This window comes from Epinephelus moara, chromosome 16, assembly GCF_006386435.1.
Source record: "Epinephelus moara isolate mb chromosome 16, YSFRI_EMoa_1.0, whole genome shotgun sequence".
Classification (NCBI taxonomy): Eukaryota; Metazoa; Chordata; class Actinopteri; order Perciformes; family Serranidae; genus Epinephelus; species Epinephelus moara.
The window spans coordinates 25,556,640-25,579,732 of record NC_065521.1 but is presented as its reverse complement, the minus strand read 5'-3'; the positions used below and the strand labels follow the sequence as shown (position 1 = coordinate 25,579,732).

The 23,093-nt window shown below is 44.2% G+C and overlaps 2 protein-coding genes across 2 annotated transcripts; one reads left to right on the top strand and one right to left on the bottom strand.

The window, feature by feature from the left end:
• Positions 1–131: 131 nt before the first annotated feature.
• wnt10b (wingless-type MMTV integration site family, member 10b) lies at positions 132–5,850 on the bottom strand. Its single transcript, XM_050065610.1, has 4 exons — positions 5,680–5,850; positions 4,782–5,044; positions 4,164–4,615; positions 132–4,031 (listed from the first exon to the last, which is right to left on the bottom strand). The coding sequence occupies exons 1-4, from the start codon at positions 5,751–5,753 to the stop codon at positions 3,531–3,533; spliced, it is 1,290 nt and encodes a 429-aa protein (XP_049921567.1). The 5' UTR covers positions 5,754–5,850; the 3' UTR covers positions 132–3,530.
• A 2,045-nt stretch (positions 5,851–7,895) lies between these two features.
• On the top strand, positions 7,896–14,238 carry wnt1 (wingless-type MMTV integration site family, member 1). The gene is made up of 5 exons (XM_050065611.1): positions 7,896–8,780; positions 9,091–9,196; positions 11,014–11,267; positions 11,458–11,723; positions 11,850–14,238. The coding sequence occupies exons 2-5, from the start codon at positions 9,096–9,098 to the stop codon at positions 12,339–12,341; spliced, it is 1,113 nt and encodes a 370-aa protein (XP_049921568.1). The 5' UTR covers positions 7,896–8,780; positions 9,091–9,095; the 3' UTR covers positions 12,342–14,238.
• The last annotated feature ends 8,855 nt before the right edge of the window (positions 14,239–23,093 follow it).

The window sequence follows — 23,093 nt, the reverse complement described above, 5'->3', positions numbered from 1 at the left end:
CCTCTCACGTTTGCCATCTCCGATGACTTGTGAAAAGCAAAGAGCACTGCTGGAGGGCAACTGTAATTTCATTGTCTGTTTATGACCACATGAATAATTGTAAGTAACACCAGCATCGACCTGCTTTGAGACTTCCTTTTATTTATTTATGTCTTCTAGATCAAATAGTGTCCAGCTTTTATTCACACACAGTTTCCTATCTGACAAATTGACACAGCTTGTGTGTTTAAATGTGACTGTGTGCTTTCACAGCAACTAAACCAATATGAATTGTAACAGAGAGTCTGCAGGCAAACATGCTTGAATAATTAAAACAGGAATCATCTTAATGAATAAGTAAATGGCTGACTGTAATAGGACGCCAAGTGATACTTCCTGGCAGCAGGCCTCTGTGTCACATCTAATAAGGTGATAGGAAGCAACAAAACATACACAGAATCAATCTTATAGCAGCTTACTAATCTTGAATACTGATTTGTTATGGTATCATGTGTATCAAAAGGAGATACTGTGCATTTATGTGGTTTTACAGGTGGCAATACATGTAGGAGTTAGGAAGGAACCTCCCTCCAGGTGTGGGTTTAACCCATTAGCCATATAAAAACAACATGCCTGAGAGCAGCCCCACACTTATAGGTGAATCCAACATTTGTCTCCCTCTTCCTCTCTGTTGTGTGTCAGTCAGTGGTCCGGTGATAGATGTGTTTATCAACTCAGTGGTGAAGGCAGAGGAATAAAGAGGGGAGCAGATGTTTGCAGCTGCAGACCAGATTACGGGGTGGAGTGGATGGTGGGGGAGCCTGCCGAGTTTGTGTGCACGGGGAGTTTCGAGAGGGTTACAGGGGGGTTACAGCGGGCTCGGGTGGTGGCAGGAGAGGTGGGGTGGGGAGCTATGACTTAAAGGAGCCTTTCCTCTGAAGTGTCTGCCAGCGTGCACCCCAGCAAACACAATCACAAGTCTCGTTGGTTCTGCTAGCTGAACTAATGAGGGCCTGCGCGTTGAGGGCAGGGGCTTTGATGTTCTGGGTAGCTGGCTCCTTGTGTTTTCTCTCCCGCTCTCCTTCTCTGCCTGTCCCACATCAAAAATGAAAGGGGAGTTGAGAAGCAGATGTTTTGAGGCATGTATTTATACAGAGTACACTTTATTCACCCCCTTCTCCCATACCCCGTTTGTCCTTTGCTTCTGCATCTCCGCTGAACGTACAGCAAGGATCTATCTCCCTATCTTTATATCCAACTAAACACACTAAATCGCCTTACTTTATACATATAATCATCCTGTCAATCAAAGTGGGTAACTTTTATCTCTCCTAACTTCCTCTCTCTGGCTCCCTCTCTTTAATTTCAGCCCAGTCTGGTTATCATTACTCGGGGGGCAGTCAATGTGTTGCTATGCATGTGTCTATGTCTGCAGCGATGAGGGGGAGAAAGAGAAAGAGAGGAAAGGAGAGCAGAGAGGGGAGAGAAACCAATCCCAGGCTGTCCACCAACCTCTGTCTCACACATGGGAGAAACAGTGACAGGAAATTCCCTTTCGTAGCAGCTCCAGGGTGAAATGATAAAGGAATGAAGAAATGCAAACCAGAAATCCAGTCCCTTATCATTCCATACCAGTCGCTGTCTCCGTTTTATTCCCGTGCTAAATACCAAACAGACAGAACAGTCGATTCAGCCACTGGCACCGCCATTCCTCAGAAGTCAGGGATATTTACCAAAGTCCACACAAACAAGACTTAATTGGCATTAAATCCTAAATGGCAGACTGAAAATGGAGTTTGGATCATCTGAGATATCGAGGAATGCTGCTGTCATAAATTCAGATATGTGTTGACATGAGAGTTTTGCTAAATCTGCAGTGTAACAAGACTGAAAGTGCAAATCACTCGGGTCACCAGGAGTTCTGTCTGACAGTTCATACGTGTGCACCAGCATGCATGTTTTTGATTGTGCACCAGTGCCAGTATTGCTACATGCGAATGTCTTTGCGCATAAACGCATGCATGTGTTTATGTGCCTGTGTTTATGTTTGTGTAGTCTGTCTCCCAGGTAACAGGGACATAGCGTCCCACGTGGTTTAGTGAGTCCCTTCCTCGGCTATGAACTCTGGACAGATGATCCCCTCAGATGCTCACACAGCAAAGACTGGTATAATCACCCCCACTCTCTGCTCTCTTGATGCTCCTCTCCAGTAATAAAAGTCATACTTTAAGGAAACAATATCCTGCAGCCATAAAAAGTCCTTCTCTCAGCATGAAGTGGCCATAAAAAAGGCTCTCACCTCCCAAATCTGTAGTGCGTAGAACTTGCCCCCCCACCTCCATTTACACAGCAACAGACACACACACACACACACACACACACACACACAGTCAAACATACACACACCCTTCAGCATCAGACTAAAGCAGGTCCATCTCTCACTTTGACATGTACTACATGTGGGAAGAATCTACCGAGAGCTCGAACTGATGAAATGGACAAAAGCAAGCACAGGGAAACAAGAGCTCAGTCACAGTTTCATAGGAAAAGTGACACGCATCACATCACAGTTACATTCATGAAAAACACGACCACTCGCGACCACTCTCATGAAGTAATCAATATTGTTACAATGGTGTAAATAAATCAAAATGATTAGTTGCTCAGCGTAAGGAATCGAAGGTCTGAATTTGTTTCCAAAACTTTCCCATCTTGACTTTTACAAGTATACAAGCTTTGATAAGTTGATAAGTTTATGTGCTTTCTGTCCTGTTGTTTCTAGGAAACAAAGCTTTCTATCAGATGTATCAGTCCTTCAGAAACCACAAAACACTGCTCTTAATCTTGTCTTCTTCTATAGTAAAACCATTGTCTATAAACATTTTCTGACTGACCCCCATATAAGTACCGTTGCTCTGTCTGAGTCACAGGTGCAAAATATACAAATGGAGTAAATATCTTCTATCATTAGAAGAGCAAGGTTAAATGAAAGATAAGCTGCGATGAGACTTAGTTGTCTAACAGCACTGGTTCACCATCCTGAGCTACTCAGCCAGCACGAATCTGTCAGTAACTAGAACCAAAAAGACAGGCTCTGACACAATAATAATATTAATAATAATACATTTACAAATATACATGTACACATTAAAATACACAACTACTGTACAATGAGATGAGTCAGCATGTAGACAGTGTAACAGGAAAGCTTCTCTGCTGTTGCTCCTCTTTGTTTTGTGGGATAGAGAAGATGGGGTATAGGCTGTTTTCATGGCTGAGAGGGCAGCGTCTAAACAGGCCATGGCAAGACAAATGACATGAGTCACCTCTTCAATCTCTGACTTGGCATTTTGAGAATAACAGCGGCTACAAAGAGAAAATAGATCCCAGATGATGGACCAAAAAAAAAATAGGAGAGAGGGGGGGTAAACAGATTCTCTGGGAGAGTTACACAAGGAGCAAAACAAATGCTTGAACAAAAGGAGTGGGCGAAGGGACAGGCTCGCCATCTTGAGTCCTGGATGAGTAAAGGCAACTGGGACTGGGAGAATCTACTTGCACACATTGACCCACTCCGTGAGACGGCACTCCTCACACAGCACGTAGCAACACCAGTGGAACCTACAATTGCAGCGCTCGCTGCGTGTCTGTTTCAGGATGTTGTGTCCACGGCCGCAGCACAGCGAGCCGCAGCTGTCTGTGCTGTAGCTGGTTTTGTTGCAGATGCGTCCTTGTGTACCCGGAGAGTCTACTGATGCATCGCGCTCACAGAAATCAGGAGACTTCTCAAAGTACACCAGCTCTCTAGACATGGATCGGCGGCGACCTCCGTTGAGTCCCCCTGTACTCCCGCTGGCACCGTTTCCAGTTCGAGGGTTAAAAACCCCATTGTTCTTGTTCTGGGAGTTGACAAAGATGGCTGACAGGAACTTGTCCTTGAGTAGAGAACCCACAAGCCGGAACTCTGGAGACACATGCCAGCAGGTCTTGAACTGACAGCTCCCTGATGTGCCATGACATTTGCACTTCCTCTTCATGTTGTCAGTCACTATCTGTGTAGAAGAAAGAAGATGATGTCACAGATCAGAGATGCAGCGATGACCCTGATGATTATATAGACCAATGAGGAGCGAGACTGGTCTCTGAGCAACATGAAGAACACAGTGGACAAGCACATTACTCACCTGTCGTCCCACCCGGTTGTTATGTATCCTCATGCGAGCGTGGATGTCTCTTGGAGACCCACGGGAGTCGAGCCAGTCCCTGGAAAAACGGTCACCAAAACGGACGTCATGACTGCAGCCCCCCCACTCCCACGTCTCCTGCATGGAGCTCAGCTCATCTGGTAAAGGCTTGAGCAGGGCGGAGGGGTGGGTGGAGCGCAGGTTAGCGGGCAGGTCGCCATGGTGACCGTTCAGCCCTGAGGGTAATGACCGTGTCATGCCGAGGCCTACTCCACCCTTCTGCAGGGTCTGCAGCTGCAGCTGTGTGAGTTTCAGCCGGATCTTGTCATCGTCCTGGCGACGCTTGGCCTCGCAGCCACACCCCCGCAGCTTGCCCATGCTGCAGGCCGAGGCCACAGAGTGAGCCACACCCGCTGCCAACAAGGCCAGAGAGAAGGCACTCTCGCGGAAACCTGGGAGCAGGAGACACACAGTCAAGGAGTTGAAACTGATAAACAGCGTAGCTCTAAAACAGTCCTGTGTCTGTGTGCATAACAATTTCTACTCTCATATCTACACCCACACCCCCATAAACCCAGGTCATATTTGGACCATCATTGGCTTGCCTCAGGCTCTCACCCCTGTTGAGGATGGTGTTGTGGTGCGGAAGCTTCCCAAGGCCCTCCAGAGAGGAGCAGTTCCAGCGCTGGTCACGGAGCTGGTGCTGGCATTCATGGATGGCCACCTGGATGCCCTGCAGAGCGGAGGCCGTGACATCGGGGCTCCGCACACACATCCGCATCTGACGTTTACTGAGGCCTGCCAGCCTCAGGCACACCGAGTTGGGGGTTAGCACTGGATCTCCTGCCACCTTCAGGCTGAGGATATCATTACACAGCACCCTGCAGAGAGAAAGAGAGAGAGAGAAAGAGAGGGAGTTAGTGGGGGGGTCATCAGGGCTGGTCAGGAGTTCATTAGTCAAATCCAGAGAAGTATGTGGCAATGGAAAGATGTTTTGGATACTGAAGGAAATCAGAAAAATACAAAACCAGGAAGATTTAAGGATGCACTGCAAAATGTATCTCATCTCTATGGGATTAGCACACTTAGCAATAAAATGTGTTAATCAATTGCACAAGTATTTAATACAGAGTTTCTACAGATGTTGCTTAAAGCAGGGAAAAATATAATTCTAAACAGATCATCCAGCTGTGAAGTCCCAAAAGCAGAGAGTAACATGCCAAATACATCTTATGGAGAGATTAACAATAGTGATATTTATAATGAATTCTCTATGGTATAGCTCAGACCTGTCGAAGGCTACAACATTTGTAAAGACTGATGCCAATGTTTCAATATTACATAAAATCAGACCGTGAAATCAGAGGCAGATGTTTCACTTTTTACCTAAATATGTTAAATATCCGTTTAAATCACACACTCATAGACAGTAAACTTCCCTCAACTCTTGCCGAATCCCATGTAGCGAGAACCCGCATGTAACATCAACTCTCCTGGCGCTCTCAAGTGCACTCACGTTAATGCAGGTGACATAAGTGCTGCTGCCAAAATCAGGAATTGGTCCCAACGGAGTTTGTTTGATAGCTCCATTTTGTTAAGAGTCTTTCGCGACGTGACATTAAAACACTGGTAATAAAGTCCTGTACTGAATAAGAATATCAAAAAAAGGAGAAGAGTGGAGTATTATCGATGCACCGCCAAACGACCGAAGAGTGAAGACGGAGAACAGAAGAGCTCGGGGGCGAGAGAGTAAACGGGAGGGGGGGAGAGAAAGAGGGGAGGGGAGAGATGCCTCCACAGGCGGCTGTTTGCAAAATATTAGCCAACATGAAAGTTGGATCACCAGTTGATCATTTTATCATTTGAGAGCGTGATCATTCGTCCGAGCGTAAAATGACGTCTCCAAACTTTTACGCACAAGCACCGCTTTCTAACCCGTGCGCACAGTCGTCTCAAGTTTTGGTAGGTGATCTAAAATACTGGATCCTATAAACATATTTAATAGGATACCTAAATCTGAATGCTTATTGTTTCTGGGTCGGCACTTTATGTAGAATAGAGTTCATTTTTTAGAGCGAAATAACAATGAAACGCTCAGTAAAATGAAATATGAATAGTCACAGAGGATTTTTGTTCATAATGGGGTGAGTTAAATGATGAATGGGGGGAGGGGAGAGCTGCTGGTTCCACTGTACGACAGGGAGGCAGCAGCAGGCAGGCGGCTCCGCTAACAGACCCTCCAACAATACTGTTTTTAGTCATGTGGTCCCCCCTTCCTCCCACCTCCATCAGAGCGGCTGTTCCTCATTGTTGTGTTTGAAACAACTTCACTTTGTCACTCCAAAGTCTTTATTTCAGAGCATGGAATTATAAATTGCAGGAGTGACAGGTCTGATTATTTTCTGTGGTTATTTATCACATTATGGCGTCGCATGCTCTGACAAAAATCAAATGGCAAATAACACTTAAATGGGTATGTGATGCCTTACAGGAAGTAGGGCCTTAATGGCTTTTAAATGCATTGTATGCATATGAACACCACCAAACAGCATCTCAATTATCTATTCAAATTTTAGCTCAGTAATGACTATGCCTATGAAACCACACACTCAGGCCTTCTGTTAGGGAGTTGGTTGGGGTGATGTGGCAGCTCGGCATTGAATCAATCAGCAAATTGATCCAAATTAAGCCCAATTTGGCTGCTACTGAATCAACAGGTCAACCACCTTACATAGAGGGACTGCCAATTATCTCACAAATTAAAACTGTTTTCTGTAGCAGACTTTAAACAATAATAGACGCTGCTGTTGGAAGGTGCATGTGGGCTACTTTCATAAAATTAAGTTAAAACCCCCCTCGAACACGGCTCGCATAGTGACACCAATTCATCTAATCTCCTTCCATTCCCTAAGCTGCAGCAATGAAAAGTGCATTAGCATTCTGCCTTGGCGTGTATATCTAAGTGGCTTAAAAAGTGATTTGAAGTTGATTTGTATATAAAAGGCCCCCTTTATCCGGATTGAAGCTCTAATCTGCTCGGTGTCGCATGACTGCTCCAGGAAACCCGTTTGAGCACCTTCATATAAGGCTGGAGTATAAACGTAGGATGGCTGTCATTAAATCCCTTTTTACAAAAGCCCACTTCCTTTTACTGTCATCTGAGGGGAAAGAGAGAGAGAGAGAGAGGGAGAGAGGGAGAGATGGAGAAGGAGGGGAGGGAGATTATTCAAGCTACGACCGCTGCAGTGACTAATGTGGAACATGCAAATTAGCAGATAAATGTCACATAATGAAACATTCACCCATGAACCAACATGGAGAAGTTTGGGGACATTGAAGCCTGCTCCTAGTCTGGGGTTAGATGGAGATGCCGCAAAGTGGCTCAAGCTGTGATTACACTGAGCTACATGTGCGTCGAGGGAGGTCTGCAGGCCAGATGTTTGGAATGGTTTTTATTCTTACTCGTCCCCCTCTTTTTCCTGGTTCATCATACATCAAACTTCTGATTGGAGACCGTATTTCATCTCTCCCGCGCTCGAAAAAAAATGTTTAAGTAGCCCAGCAGGCGGTGTGAGTTATATGACAACTAAGAGCTTATTATTGCGTCTCCGTTGTGCGTGTGCGCGTGCGCGTTTTGAGGCTATAAAGACTGGTGATAATAGTTTTGTTTATTGGGCCAAATCTAAATTAGCGGCAAAATGTATTAAAAGAGCGTCATAAAAGGTTTTAATTAAATGTTAATAATGATTGGTGTAAAAGAAGGGTGTGTTTGTGAAGGGATTAGAGGAAAAAGGAAACGAAATGAGCAGAAATGTCCTTAGTCACTGCACATTTTGAGAGCGCATTTGGAGAGAGGAGGAGGAGATGCGGTTAGGGAGTAGGCTAATCCAACCACCGGGTAAAAAGGGCAGTTTTAGATGGCTCATATTCCGCTGTAACTGTATTGCACCGTGACACCAGCCTTTGAGCAGCGGCGGAGCACCAAACCGGGCGCACCCACAGCATCTGCACCAACACATCACTGCTTCAGGGAGCACTTCTCCTTTTCTGCAACAACTGGATGTGGAAGCGAGCGCGCGGCCGGTGGGAAAATACATCTCAGCCGCACACATTTACAGGGAATCGATTATGTGATGACCGTGAGATTCCTCAAGTAATATGCGCAACTCTGTGGATTGCCCTATTTTTTTTTCTTTCTCTTCCTTTCTCCTTTCTGCCCAGTTGTGTTTCCTTATTCATTGTGCGCCCTATGAAGAGCATTAACTATCCCTCCCTCCAATCCTATTGAAAAGGCTCCGAAAAAAAACAGAGGGAGATGAGAGCAGCAAATCCCTTTTTTATTCCCCTCGTAGCGCTCAATAAGAGAAGAATGTGTTGCCTATCAGTCACCGAGGGGATCAAGTCTTCGGGACTGTCCCACGCGTTCAATGCGCCGTGCAGAGCATCACTGAGAGAGACAGAGTGAAGAGGACTGCAGCAGCAGCAGCAGCAGCAGTAGCATCCTGCCTGGACACTTCACATCATTTAGCAACCTGTCTCCACTCAAGATCCATTTAAGTCAATTAGGGCTGTCTGCTTCTCTCACCTTTCAAAGTCCTCTCACCGGACTGTGGCGTGGTGAGTATGCACCCTACACCTTGCAGCATTTTTTATATACATTGACAAACATAGATCATTATGATTTAAATATATTATCACATGTAATGTGTTATAATACGCGGCGACAGGAGAGAAATGCAATGCCAGACTTGTGCCAATTTTTCTTGTGTTTAGGCTGATGGTTTATTTTAAGGCTATTTTCATTTTGTTAGAAAATGTGCATATCTGTGCTGGACTGTTCAGATGAATCACTGGAAAAAACTAGGCTTTCAAACTTTGTCTGAGCAAAAATCCATTTGACACTTTCCTCCTCATATTTGACCTGGAGACACGATGAGGAGTCTGGCGCTGCTGTTAGGGGTGAAAGCCGCCTGTATCCTGCTGGTGTCTTCGCTCTCAGGCACAGGGGCCGTCAACAACAGCGGCCGGTGGTGGTGAGTTCACATTCACTCAGATATCAGTATCCTGCTATTGACAAACTTTGCATTAAACGCCTGTTTGAGCAGGGAAGAGCCTGCGCTACCGTCTAACCGGTGCTTTACTGGGCTGCTACATTCCATGCTCCAAATAATGTGTTAGTTTTGGCACCGATCACAACTTCTGTTCAGCCTTTTAAAAAATATAACCGCATGATATTAAAGCTTGTGGGATTTTTTTTTTTTTTTAATTTATTGCCCTTTCATTGGAATTAGCAACAGCAGACTATTTAACAATAAACGAATTACGTTTGTAATAATTACAGGTTTACCTTTTATTTGCGGTAGATTTAATTTACTCTCCCTCTCTGGCTGCTTCCCTGTCATTTGGACATTGTGGTTTGAAAACGAGACAACATTTTTCATTCCAATGTGGGATAAATTAAATATGGATTTATTTCATAGCTGAAAGGAATCCCATACGAGGTCTCACTCAGGGTCGTGCTGATCTAATACAACACATTCCTCTGTCCATACAGCGACCCAAAAACTAAAACACGCCAATTCCACACTATTTTGTTAAAGAAAACAAAAATAAGATCTGTGTAGTTTCTTGCGTCAGTGGGCGTTTTGTCTTGCGTTTGTTTAAAAGTCTATAAACTGTGGGTTGGGTTTAATTAAGTAATGATTTAACGAAAGATTCTGTCGTGTTTGCGGTGCCATTAGATGGACAGTATTTGCGCGCAACGTCAGGCGTTTGCAAATATTTAAAATGTCAGCTGAAATCCAAGAAAACATCTAGGAAGAGGAGGGAAGAAAAAAAAAGTCACCGCGGAGTTTTTGGAATGAAGAAAACATCCAAAAAAGACGACATTATTATTAATGTTCCCAGGCCTCACCACACAACTGTCTGGGTCAGCCCTCTAACAGGCCAAGGCTCGCCCGCTTTTCCGGATGATAATGCTTAACAGAAGACGCAGCCATTACACTACATGGGAATATAAAAAAAAATGTTGACACAGAAATCTCACAGAAATTGCCAGCAGATAAAGTGGAAAATTATACAGCCTGTGTGCTGCAAAAATTCAAACTAGAAGTGCTCTGAAATCTGACCACCAAAGTAGTGCATTTAGGCCATGTTCAGTGATGTGAAATTTGTACAAAACTGGAGAAGTGCAGGTGCCATGATTTGACTATTTATCAAGCCAAACACCAGAGTATTTATAATATGATAAAGCAGAGGGACAACATTAAGTTAATACTATGGTTTTTTTTTTTTAAATAAGTAGAATGGCGTGAATGAGTTAAACATTTTTGTAAGAGAGAATTTTACATTGGCAGCATACAAACCCAATGTATTAATGACTTCAAACATTTTGACAGAATAGACATATTTGTGGGCGTGATTGGACACTTAAATCTTAAAGTAAACTCACTTCTTCTCAGCTTTTGGTTCATCACATGTAAGAGAGAAAATGCACAGAAAAGAAAATGTTTAACAGGACAACAGTGCCACTCAGCTTTGACAGATGCTGAATATTTAGCAGAGGAATATGGTTACATTATAATGAAACTGACACGTGATTTATAGAGGTAAAAGTATAGTTTCATGTTATCTGTCAAGCCAGAACTGGCATTCTGACTCAGAGACTCACTGTCTCACTGAAACAATGTGTGTCACTATTGTACATAATGAAAACTGTAATTTTAGAGGCACAGCAATCATGAGAAGCCAGACACATCAGTCTCAGAGTTTAGAGGGGTCACAGAAGGAGCTACATGCACAAACTGCCAGCTCCTTGACTCTGACATCCCTTGTCCTTGTGTTGTGCCAGGGGTATTGTCAATGTGGCCTCCTCATCCAACCTCCTCACCAATTCCAAAAACGTGCAGTTGGTCCTGGACCCGAGCCTGGCCCTGCTCAGTCGTCGCCAGCGCCGGCTGATTCGGCAGAATCCTGGCATCCTGCACGCCATCGCCGCTGGGCTGCACACTGCCATAAAGGAGTGCAAGTGGCAGTTCCGCAACCGCCGCTGGAACTGTCCGACCACCCACAGCCCAGCAGTTTTTGGGAAAATTGTCAATCGTGGTGAGCCTCTGTTGTTTTTCTCACCAGGCATTATTTGGACAATTTTGGCCAGGATGTAATGGAATCTCTTGTACACATTTAAAAGGCTTTGTCTCTAAATATTTTCCAATTTTTGGCAAAAAAATTGGCAAAGCCGAGTCTAAGTGGCTGGAAGTGGTTCTGATGGGAAGTTTTGATGTTGTTTCTTCAGGTTGCCGAGAGACAGCATTTGTATTTGCCATTACCAGCGCAGGGGTGACCCACGCTGTGGCTCGCTCCTGCTCGGAAGGGGCCATTGAGTCGTGCACATGTGATTACCGCCGCAGAGGTCCCGGAGGGCCAGACTGGCACTGGGGGGGCTGCAGTGACAATGTGGACTTTGGCCGGATGTTCAGCCGTGAGTTTGTGGACTCCAGCGAGAGGGGCAGAGACCTGCGCTACCTCACCAACCTACACAATAATGAGGCTGGCAGAATGGTAAGAATTTGATCCTCCAACACGCCACACTTGTCTGTTTTTACAGAACTCCCAAAAGCTTCAAATGTTTTGTGATTTCCACTTTTGAATGATTTCATCAGTAGCCTTTGTTCTTCCTCTGTGCAGACTGTGTCATCAGAGATGCGTCAGGAGTGTAAGTGCCATGGCATGTCAGGCTCCTGCACAGTGCGCACCTGTTGGATGCGCCTGCCCAGCTTCCGCACAGTGGGAGACTTCCTTAAAGACCGGTTTGATGGTGCATCCAGAGTCGTTTATGCCAACAAGGGAAGCAACCGCGCCTCTCACAGAGCCGACCCCAGACATCTGGAGCCTGAAAACCCAGCTCACAAACCCCCCTCTGCCATGGACCTGGTCTATTTTGAGAAATCACCAAACTTCTGCTCCTACAATGGCAAAACTGGCACTTTGGGAACTTCTGGGAGAACATGCAACAGCTCCTCTCCAGGCCTTGATGGATGTGAGCTGCTCTGCTGTGGACGTGGGTTTAAGACTCGGACTGAGAGTGTGACTGAACGTTGCCACTGCACCTTCCACTGGTGCTGTCATGTCAGCTGCTTGAACTGCACCAGTACACGAACGTTACACCAGTGTCTATGATCACAGCTGGACACCAAGTGAATATTTAGGCATATATAAAAGGCAAAGAAGAACTTCTTAACAAAACAGGTAGTTGGCTGAGAAAGCCACTAGCACGCAGATGTTAGGTAGGAGCTAGAGAAGCTTCGAGGCGGGTAAACTGATACAGGGAACTCTCTGGCACAAAAAAAATCAATCAGTGTTTATGAAAGAGGGAGATGGAGAAAAGCACAAATATATGAACAGGGTATAGAGGGAGTATATGTGCTTGCTCCCTGCCTTTGATGCTAAACAGTATTAAGAGGGTATTTAAACACTACAACCACGCAGAATGGAAATCACCCACATCCCTCAAGTGTTTACACTGTGGATAAATAGAAGTAAAGGGACGAAATGATGTGGCGGAGAATCGATTGCTGTAACCAGGTACTACTAGAGCCTTCCTCTCCCCCACTGAGGGCAGAAACTGGACACAATGTTTCACAGATGTTCCTGTGGCCAGAGAGCCACAAACATGTGCTCTCATAAACTGGTGAAGACCTCTAACAAGAGGGGAGTTATTTAAAAAAAAATCTGTTTTGTTTTCGTTTGCTGAAGTTTGGTTTCTCTCACATGAAACTGTGTGAAGTTTATCTCCAGGGATGGGCCGTCTGTTCCCAAATTGTGTACTTAGGCCCTGGATGCAGCCCAACCACTTATAATTTCCTCACCACATTTGCCCTTTTTATTTAGATTTCTCTGGAGTTGAATACACCTCAACCCTGATTTGCCACTCTGACTTACCACACGATGGTCCTGATGTTACACGGCTGGGGCCAGGGCTCCGCCAAGGAAAACAGAAACCAACTGAACAAATCTTGCCGAGGCAATGTAATTTGAATGTATTATCAATACACTGAATATCATGGCATGCCTAGATGTAGTTTGGCAAATCTGAGGGGCCAATATTTAAAAAAATAAATTAAATGTGACATGCAGAATCTCACCACGCTCTCAAAATAAAAACTAATGCCATTCTGAGACGAACATTGAAGAAAACAAAAAGACATTAAATTTCTGTTAATATATGAGTGTAGCAGTAAACTGGTCCAGGTTTAAAGTAGGCGTACGTGTATTACTTCAGGCGGTTACATTTTATTTTGAAGAGAACAGCCTCTGCTGAAGAGATCATTCTGTATATCAGCTATGAGAACCAAAATGCTGTAAATATTAAAATATATGAATATATTTATAATGACGTCATTTGTAAGTTTGCTGAATGATTTATGCACCTGTCAGTGGCAGGAGAATATGCTATCATTAGTGTCAAGTCAGGAGATGTTTTGATCTTATGCCTTTTTCTATTTTGGTGTAACGTAGCCAACACAAAACCGACTCTTGCTAGAAACAGAACATTATTACGTCTTTGCTTGTTCCTGTACAAACACTTGTGTTCATGCACTGAATATTTCCCTTTTTTTTTTTTAAATTAGTGTAAATACAAAATATTTATTTCTGAGGATTTTTATACTGTTATAGAGAGATGTAAGAGAAACTTTTTTTTTTTTAGATTTTAATCAAAAGATTTAGGCTCCAGTTGGTTTTGTATTGTATGATAGAACAATAAAGTCTATATTTTCAATTAAGTTGCCCTGCTGAATGTGTCAAAAGTTGCTATTATGCCTGTTGTAGTTTCTGTGTTTGAGATAGTTTTGACACCCAACCAAGTGAACATATAAGCCTGTCCCTGGGTGTCCTTTGCCTAATCCTATTACCACCGCCAAAGCAGCCTCTTTCTCCAGCTCACAAAACATCCCTGCATCTGTGCTCCCAACCACAAGAGACGGCCCTTGCTTATCCAGCCACATACCCTATTTTATACAGTATAGGATTTTACAGCATTGAATGTTTTGCTTCATTTGCTTAATGTTGGACAGAAATAAAGAAATAGCATCAAAAATCATGAAAACCTAGAGTCTCCCCCCGCCCCTGGCAACCTGACTAACCACGGGAGTTTGGAAAGCTTTGCACTCTCTCTTTAGCCCACCACAGCACAGGAGCAGCCAGGGTCATCCACGCTGAGCACAGTAAGGCCACCAACACCCACGCTAAAATCCAAAGGTCCAAATAACAGAGCAACAAAGTTGTAGCTGTCAGGGCAGACAGGGTGACATTGATTTGAGATATTTTCTGAAATACAGTCTTGATGTTACAGAATAGAAGCGAGGGATCACAAGCAGCTACTTTGCTGGCAGAGAACAACAAGTTAAGTAATAAATTAATAAACTGAGCAGAGACGGGTCAGTATCTTAAAGAGAGTAAAACATTTACATCTTTAGGGGGCTTAGGAGAATACAAAGAACAAAAAAGGGCAAATTGAACCGAATTATGGGGGTCACATGAGGGTGGATGGCCTACCAAAACAGAAAGATGAGCATGTAAAATGTATATTGATCACAGAGCAACACATCTGATTGCTCCAAAACTCTACTCTTCTGTCTTGTATTACTGGATAATGGGTGGACACACGATTACTGAATGATAATTTTGCGATATGATACAAAAACAAATTCAGAAAAATATGAAAATGATACAATCCTGACTTGAGAGAGAATTGATAGGCGATCATAGATAGACAGAAGGAAACAAAAGAAAGAGAAAGTGGCAGACAGATTTAAGAAAAGAAGAGGGAAGGCAGAGTTCAAATCCCAGGCGTGAGAGTGAGGTGGGAGAGTTGGTAGAGAGAGTAGTGGAGGGGGTGCTGCCTGTGGGAGTGCTGAGGAGTCAGTGATAATTAGCTCAATTAGTGACAAAGGCAGTGTAATAAATACCGACTTAGTGTCTGGGTCCCTGCTGGCCTCTCCCTGCGCAGCCTGCAATGTGGCCCTGGCCTGACGGACAATTCATTAAACTGACAAAATACCCCACCGTCCAGGCGTGACGCAGCGAGTTAGCCCCCTACAGGCCCAGCTCATTGTTCTAATTGTCTGGGCTGGAGTCACTTTGTGGCCGCCTCCTCCTTCACCCACCCCGCCTTCACGCTCTGCCTTCAGAAAACCCATGGAGTTAATGCCCCTACCTTACTCTGTGAGTAGGTGATCGGCAGGTTGGGAAAAAAAAAAGCAGTAAGAGTTCCTTGGGGTGGGGCGGCTGGTGGGGGAGGCAGTGGGATTAGCGAATGGAGGTTGCCTGGGAGTGCTGGGAGCAGCACCGATCGGAATGTAGGAGAGATGAGTCCAGAAGCTCGGATGCGGGACAAAGCGAGAGTTAATAAGGAAAGATTGAAGGGGCTGGCGACAATGGGCCGCCACCCGAGTCGAGATGAAATTGCTTCCGAGGATTATTGGGAGAGGGTGTGAGCGTTGTAGGCTTTTTGTGTGAGTGTGTGTTTGGTTGGGCATTTTGTGTGTGCAGGGGCAGGGGGAGCGCTGGATTGATGGCTGCCCCTCTGGTTGGGGAGCAGGGGACCAGGGGAGGCTAACCGGCTGTTCCCACAGTCTGTTCTGCTGCAGCCACCTTTGACACACGGGGCTGCCAGGCGGCGAGCAGGCAGCCATGGTGAGAAGGGCACAAACAAAAACAACAGCTCCGCTACACAAAAGTCACTGTCTCTGGAAGGCTGGTGGAGAAGGGCAGGCTGGAGGTGAGGGCGTGAGGCGGGGAAACGGGAGAGGAGCAGGAAAGTGTGACAGGAAGGATAAAAAAAAGAAACAGAGATGACACAAAACCCTGTCAGCTACTGTATTGCCAATATCGTAAAAGAATAACACACTGACACCAAGTTGCGGCCTGCTCCTGATCAGAATAAGTGGTGCATGATATTGTTACGTTTACTCAGCAGCATTTACTTTGTGACTTTCGAAGCTGTCATTAAAAAAAAAAAAGTTGTTACATGATCAGTTTCCTGTCAGGATAAATGTTTTTCCCATGCAAACCATACAAATAGAATTAGAGTAGAACAGACATTCCCATTCAAATCAACGTGGCAGGATGGTCTGAACGGCGGCCATTTTTATGTGTACTGTTGCCACTGCAAACGTGTAAAGGGGTATAACTTGGATATAAACAAACCAACTTGCGGCAAGTGGCAGTATTATGATTAATTCCATGTTCGTTGAAACATGATGTACTGTGGCTGCCCCTAAAGAGCTGTTGCTCAGTGAACAGCTGAGACACAGAGACTGTGGGGATAAGCAGCGTGCAGATCAGCATATTTTAACATCTAACTCAGTGAATTGAGGGTTTATTTCAACCAAACCAGAACTGCTGATTGTTGGGAACAGTGGACTAACTAACTAGATGACTAACAAGACTAACGAAGATGATCTTGGCGAGTTTTATCTTGTTTCTGTCGAGTTTGAATGAAGTGTGTTTTACGATGAGTTAACAAGGCAAGTAAGTTGATGCTTATCTTAGCTTGGTGAAAGAGAGAAACTTGGTTTGGTGTATGATCATTTATTTCTGTTTAATAAGGAAAATAGGTGTAAGAATCGGCCAAAGCGGAGTTCTAAAACTAGCAAGTGTGACACACTTCACAGCTCCCATGGCGTATTGTCACCATAACGACTAACAACAATCGCCGTTTTCTTTTGTACTCGTCAAATGACCACGACAAACAGTTCAATGTCCGTTCTATTCTCATTCTATTTCTATGGGGGCACCATAACAGGAGCACAGGGTTAAGTAAGTTGACACTAAGAAATACAGCCACACTCTCTGTATTTGACCTGAGAGTGAGAGTGTCATGTTAAAAAAAAACAATGTTCATGATTCAAGCTTGAGAAAGGAAACAGTTCTCACTTGCCCACATTGTGCTCCTTGTAATAATCAGGTCAATCACCACAGAACATGCAGAGAAGATGATACGGCATAATGAATGCACAGCAGCTTCATATTAAAATTCCTGCTAAATTGTGGAAAAATGTTTGCCCGTTGGGTGGAGTTGGCTTTAATTTGAAGGGCGTATGATAAGGAATTTAGAATTGGGTTTGGGTCACCGCACTGAATGATAGGCTGCTCGCTGTGGTTGTGATGGACAATGTGGCACGGCTTGGATCTGGCGCACAATACTGATTTGATTTCCGTGCTGCCTCGACATTTCATTGTAATCCTGGCATTCGATTGTGGGCTGAGCTCCAATTAATTAGGGCATTGTTATGACGGGAACACCCTCACACTGCTCATGTAATAATCAGAAGCATTTGTTTGGTGCCATTAAGTGACCACAGGGCTATTATGTATTAAGACATGCATTTACAGCCTCATCACACACATATCGTATAAAGAATTTTAATCAACTAAACTTCACCTAAAGTTACAGAAAACTACAGAGTGGATTAATAGCGGTCAATACTGTGGGTCAGATTCACTCAAATTCAATTCAGATTTGTAGGAAAGAATGAAAAGAGCGTGAGTGTGCAAGTGTGTATATGTGTGTGAGAGTCTGTGTGCATACTCAATCCAGTTTGTGTGGGTGTGTGGATGGCAGCTGGGAGGCAGACACGGTCCAGGAGAATCGTCCCCTAGCAACTGACCTTTTCGGCAGATGGCAGTTCCAGAGTAACAGCCACCCAGCATCACAATGGCCGTGGCCTCCTAACATCTCCATCACTTCATCATCTACCGGCCTGCCACAACCTGTCACACACAGGAGAGAAGGAAGGAGGTTACATTCATCCCAGCGAGCAGACACATGCACTCAAGTGTCCTCTCTTTTTTTTAATCCTCTCGTTTCGATTCCAAAACATTCCACACACATCAGTTTGGGTCTGCCCTCAACTGTTCCCATGTTCCCGGGGTATGCAGCAGGGCAGTCGAAGGGGATGAGAGGAGGATAGATTTAGGAGAGACACAGCGGACACTCACTGCTGTCCGCAAACCTCCAGACACTCTCAAACCACTGTTTTCCGTTGTTGGGTTTTCTGCACATAGTGAATCAGGGTGGGAATGTGGACAGACCACTCGACCATGGTGAGCAATCAGTATGATGTCTGTGGTCAGGCTCTGTGCCCCTGTGGAGCGAGATGGAGAGCGAGCCCTGCAGTTAAGGTGGGAGGGATTTAACTTTGCGGTGTTTGTGCGTGTGTGCGTTTGGGATATGCCAGCACTCTTCACATAAAGATGTCGCGAGTAGGAGCCTCCTGTGTGTGAACACACATAGGCATGAGTGAACCGGCATGGGGTGATAATATATTTCGAGTTATCAACACTCTTCACCTTCTGCACATACACAGCATGACCTCGTGATTGTTTTGGCGTGATGGCCCTTTTCTCTGCTGGCCCTTTCTTTGTTGATATTAAATACTCTCAACCTCAAGACTGCTGAGATAAACACCTCATCACCATCGGGGATCAAAATACTTTTTTCTGAGTATGTGCACTGGTGCATGTAACTTTTAAAACTGCATGCACCATTCTTTTCCTGTCAGCACTAAAATGTTTTCCTGCATCATTTGTTGTAATTTCCCTCTTTCTTGACACTTCAGCCACAGCCGTGGTCAGACCAGGTCAGATGATGTTTGGAGTGAGACAGTAAATTTTACATGGTCATAGTCAGGGTCATCATAAACAATTTTACAATGAACATTTCGGCAAACTTCTTAAAGGAACAGTGCGTAGGATTTAGTGGCATCTAGTGGTGAGAATTGCAGATTGCAACCAGCCGAAACTTATCCCATGTTCCAAGTGTGGACTCAAAGTTAGGATCCCTTCAGTGTTCTTAATTCAGGAGGTTTTTATCAGGAGCCAAATTATCCGCAGAGGTCTCTTCCTCTTCAAAACAAATGGACCAGGTGATTAAAACCAGTAAAAACATTGAATAAAACAGCTTCACGTCAGTCAGTGTTTATCCGATGCTGTTCAGCTCATTGTAGATGGAATGCTAGCCCAGCATCTGCTTATGTGTGTTCACCTTTTTTTTATGATAACTTTAGATCCAGACTTTTTATGGGGAGCCCAAATTATCCACAAAGGTCTCTTTATCTCCACAACAAACTGACTCTTTGATTTAAACCGTTGTGGAGAGGCTGCTAACTATGGTGGGTGATGTGAAAACACAAATGGCCTTCTCTAGAACATGGCGGACTCTGTGAATGAGAACCCGCTCTCTATGTAGGTAACAGCTCATTCTGAGGTAACAAAAACTCAATGATTACACTAAATTTTTATACACTAAATAATTTATCATATTATATTCCATTTCTGCCAATGCATCCCCCTGAATACTACACACTGGACCTTCAAGTACTATTTGTCAAAAAAAGGAATGCACAGGCAGTAGTTATCCAACAAAGGGTTAAAATCCCTAATCATACGTCTGTGAATGTTAACCTGGCAAAACCAGACTAGAGACAACAAACAGATAAAGTGACATGTCAGAATGGGTTCCATTGGGATTAAGTGTTTTAGGTGGAAAACTGTGCGTCAGAGTGCGACTTTAAACCACTGTATATTCTGGGGGAGATCACGTGCTAGCAAACACTGTTAGTCTTCCTGTAAACAGAGCTGTAATGACAGGGAGAGACGTTGGGCAAGGACAACCAACAGTAGAATATGTTTACAGACATCTGACAATGTATGGGTACAGCACGACAACGTTTCAGCTCAGAGATCCAAATGAAATACGAGCCCAAACTGTGGTGGAATCTATGTGACACAACATAAGCCTGCGCATCATTTCACCTGTCAGCAGGGATGAAGCCTGCATTTATTCAAATCAACCAGACGAGTCAGTGATAAATTACAGCAATATGTGTCTGGCAATATTGAATGTTAACACTCCTCTTCGTCCAAATGTATCTGTATCTGTCTGACATTAGGTTTGAATCTATGATGTTTCTGTGTAGTGCTATATAGCTGTTTTTCTTGCATGGATGTGAGATCATTTGTGCTACACAGTGAAATATGACCAACCACAGCAAATCAGAATTACTGTAACCGCACTTAACCAATAAAGATGGTTCTGACGGTTTTATTATCAGTTGTCCCACCTCGGCATCATCTGGACCACAACAAGCCATCTTTGAGTCAATAAACAGTACTGAGAAATTTCTGAAGGCATGGGGCCATTATCTCTAAACTAGTAATACTCTTGGAAACAAAAGGAGAAATGCTCAGTTTTTGGTTTTAATTACAAGCTGTGTTTTACAGCGACAGTGGGCGAGGGCTCAGCACTGACACAGCAGTAGAGGAATGTTTATTTGCTGCAGTTTAGGAGCTGAGTGGCTTGCAGGAACTATGACACATTCCTGTGTCACTGGCTATCCCGCTCACAGACACACTATCGCATTCACACACTGGCGCCCCATGTGTTGGTTCACAGCTGCACAGACACACAACTATTCCCTCCCAACAGCTCCTGCACACATCTACAAAATGTGGCACCTCTGGAATCTGTAAGCATGCCCAAACCATATGCTCATTCATGGCGACTTAGTGTGACATGACTTAGTAGGCCTAATACTTCCCCTGTGTGTCACTGTGTGTGTGTGTGTGTGTGTGTGTGTGTGTGTGTGTGGCAGTTGTACAACAGTGAGTTAAAGATGAATTATTCACGCCTTACTTCAGCATTATGGTGATCCCCTGCCCACAAAGTGTGCAAATGTGTGTGTGTGTGTGTGTGTGTGTGTGTGTGTGCTAATGCTAATGCATGTGCTCACTTGCATGTCTGTGTGGCTGGCTGCACACACCTCTCCATCTTTCCTTCTGCAGTCCTATCCATTATCCCCAGCATCTGGCAGCCAAAGCCTGTAAAGAAGACATTTCTCTTGGCAACTGTTTTTTAAAGGCAGTGACACAGGGGACAGCCAACCACAGGAGCCACACATCTTCCAATCTACATGCATACTGAGAACTGCTTGCATAACAGAACCGCCCCAGTCTCCCTCTCTCAAAAAACACACACACACAAGTTCTTTCTCCATGTCCCTCTCACACTCACACACACGATACAACTCCCACCCGCCCTTGTCTCTCTGCAATATACTCACCCAAGCTTTGAGGGCTAATCGCTTCCAGAGCCAGAGCTGTCCTACAGTCTGTGCCAGCAGCCTTTCAGTACATTTTGCACCCTAAAAAGTTCCTTCTGGCCCCTAAATGAATATTGTGTGAGTGTAATACATGAGCTGGGTGAGCTCCACTGCAGGAGCCGTAAGTGCTGCGATTTTATGCGCAAGTGTGTTTAATTTAGTGACATTAAATGCTGAATGTTGTTGACATGGGCAATGTCCAAAGTGCAAAGTTAAATAAGGGAAATTGCTCCGTAAATGTCATCTTTTGGGACGCTGCAGCTATAAGGAATGCTGAAAAGGCACTGAACCCTCAACATTGCCTTGCAGAGGAGACTACTAAAAGATTAATTGCGCCCCGAGAGCACCTGAATGTGTCCTTGGTTGCTGCTGAAAAATAAACACATTTTTTGTATAATTGAAATGGCACAATAAATGCATTAATTAATGTCACATGCATATTGTAGTCCATTCAGGATACAGCTGCAGTGAACAGCTCCTCTGAACTGCAAGCATGTTTGGAGTCATCTTTGTTTTGCTTGGCTGTTAGTCATAAACTTTTCTGGCATCTGGATCATCTAAAAGACAAATGGGTGTGTTAGCCTGATAGAATAATTGTTCTAATCTTGATAGGCTACCAGCTAGACATTATCCAGCAGCCAGAAGATTTCCTTGGAAAATCCTCTGGGATATAAACAACTTTGTTGGATTTCAGCTTGATTCGCTTCTTGGAAGTAGGTGAATGAGGTGGCTTATGGAGAACTGTGGGGTGTGGGGGAGATGTAAGTCAAGTGAATTGTGCACTGTTGTGTCTGCACATGAGTCCAGGTATAAGGCTGTGCGAGTACCCACCGTTGTTTGCACTGCAGGGGTCTGGAGATAGCTTTAATGGTCTCCTTCCTTGTTTATAATTTATTTCTGTCATCTTTATCTTCATCTTCAAGGCTGTACAGAATCTGGCATGCTCCCCTGGAGAAGAAAAGGAGATTATTTATCCCCCTGAGGATCTCTGACCGGTGCTTTTGACGTATTCTGGTTGTTTATGAGTTAGTTTTGAGGAAAGGGTGCTTCACACAAACAGACATCAGTCAGCCTTTTTGACATTTTAACCCCAATCCGGATTGACTTAATTGACACCAGGGCTGCAGCTGAAATCATATACCGTGGTATAAAAATGGACGGTTATCATAATGTGTATATTTGCTTGCCTACAGTATTGAACAAAAAAAGGCAACTGGATAGAGAATGTCATCTGCGCACATCTATTTTCCTCCTCCACTGCCTGCGTGTGTTCAACCAAAACATCCCTGTTTTCATGCCTTTAAGGATCACTGTAACTAATAATAAAAAAATAATAACAATAATTGTGAAATACTGTGGCACACACATGAAACCATGATATTTTCTAAAACAGAAAATCTCATACCTTTGCAACCCTAACAGAGACAATATGGCTGAATAAAAAGCAAATATATCTGTAGTAGCTGTAGACAACCATGTCAAACATGTATACATTTCAGGTTTTGTAAGTCTCCCAAATTACAGTATAGTTTCCAAATTACCCTTCATGTGGAGTGTGAGGAAGCATGCAGCAAGAACCTGCACTACGTTGAAGCTAAACACATCTGTGGCCTTGTTTGGCAGTTATTGTATGCTTTTACCACAGTGCAGTCGTAGGTCATCATCTCTGTGTAGAGCAGCCTTCAGACATCACTGAGGGCATCAACACACTTGTTACCCTAAAGAATCAAGCCAGTGCTGACTTGGAAGTTATTATCGGCCGCCATCT

Bases quoted from the DNA above. Each gene is read 5' to 3' on its own strand.
- wnt10b (XM_050065610.1), bottom strand. From the start codon at position 5,753: ATGGAGCTATCAAACAAACTCCGTTGGGACCAATTCCTGATTTTGGCA. The intron at 5,045-5,679 runs GTGAGTGCACTT...TTCTCTCTGCAG, and splicing joins CTTATGTCACCTGCATTAAC to GGTGCTGTGTAATGATATCC. The intron at 4,616-4,781 runs GTGAGAGCCTGA...TCCTGCTCCCAG, and splicing joins CAACACCATCCTCAACAGGG to GTTTCCGCGAGAGTGCCTTC.
- wnt1 (XM_050065611.1), top strand. From the start codon at position 9,096: ATGAGGAGTCTGGCGCTGCTGTTAGGGGTGAAAGCCGCCTGTATCCTG. The intron at 11,268-11,457 runs GTGAGCCTCTGT...TTGTTTCTTCAG, and splicing joins TGGGAAAATTGTCAATCGTG to GTTGCCGAGAGACAGCATTT. The intron at 11,724-11,849 runs GTAAGAATTTGA...TCCTCTGTGCAG, and splicing joins ATAATGAGGCTGGCAGAATG to ACTGTGTCATCAGAGATGCG.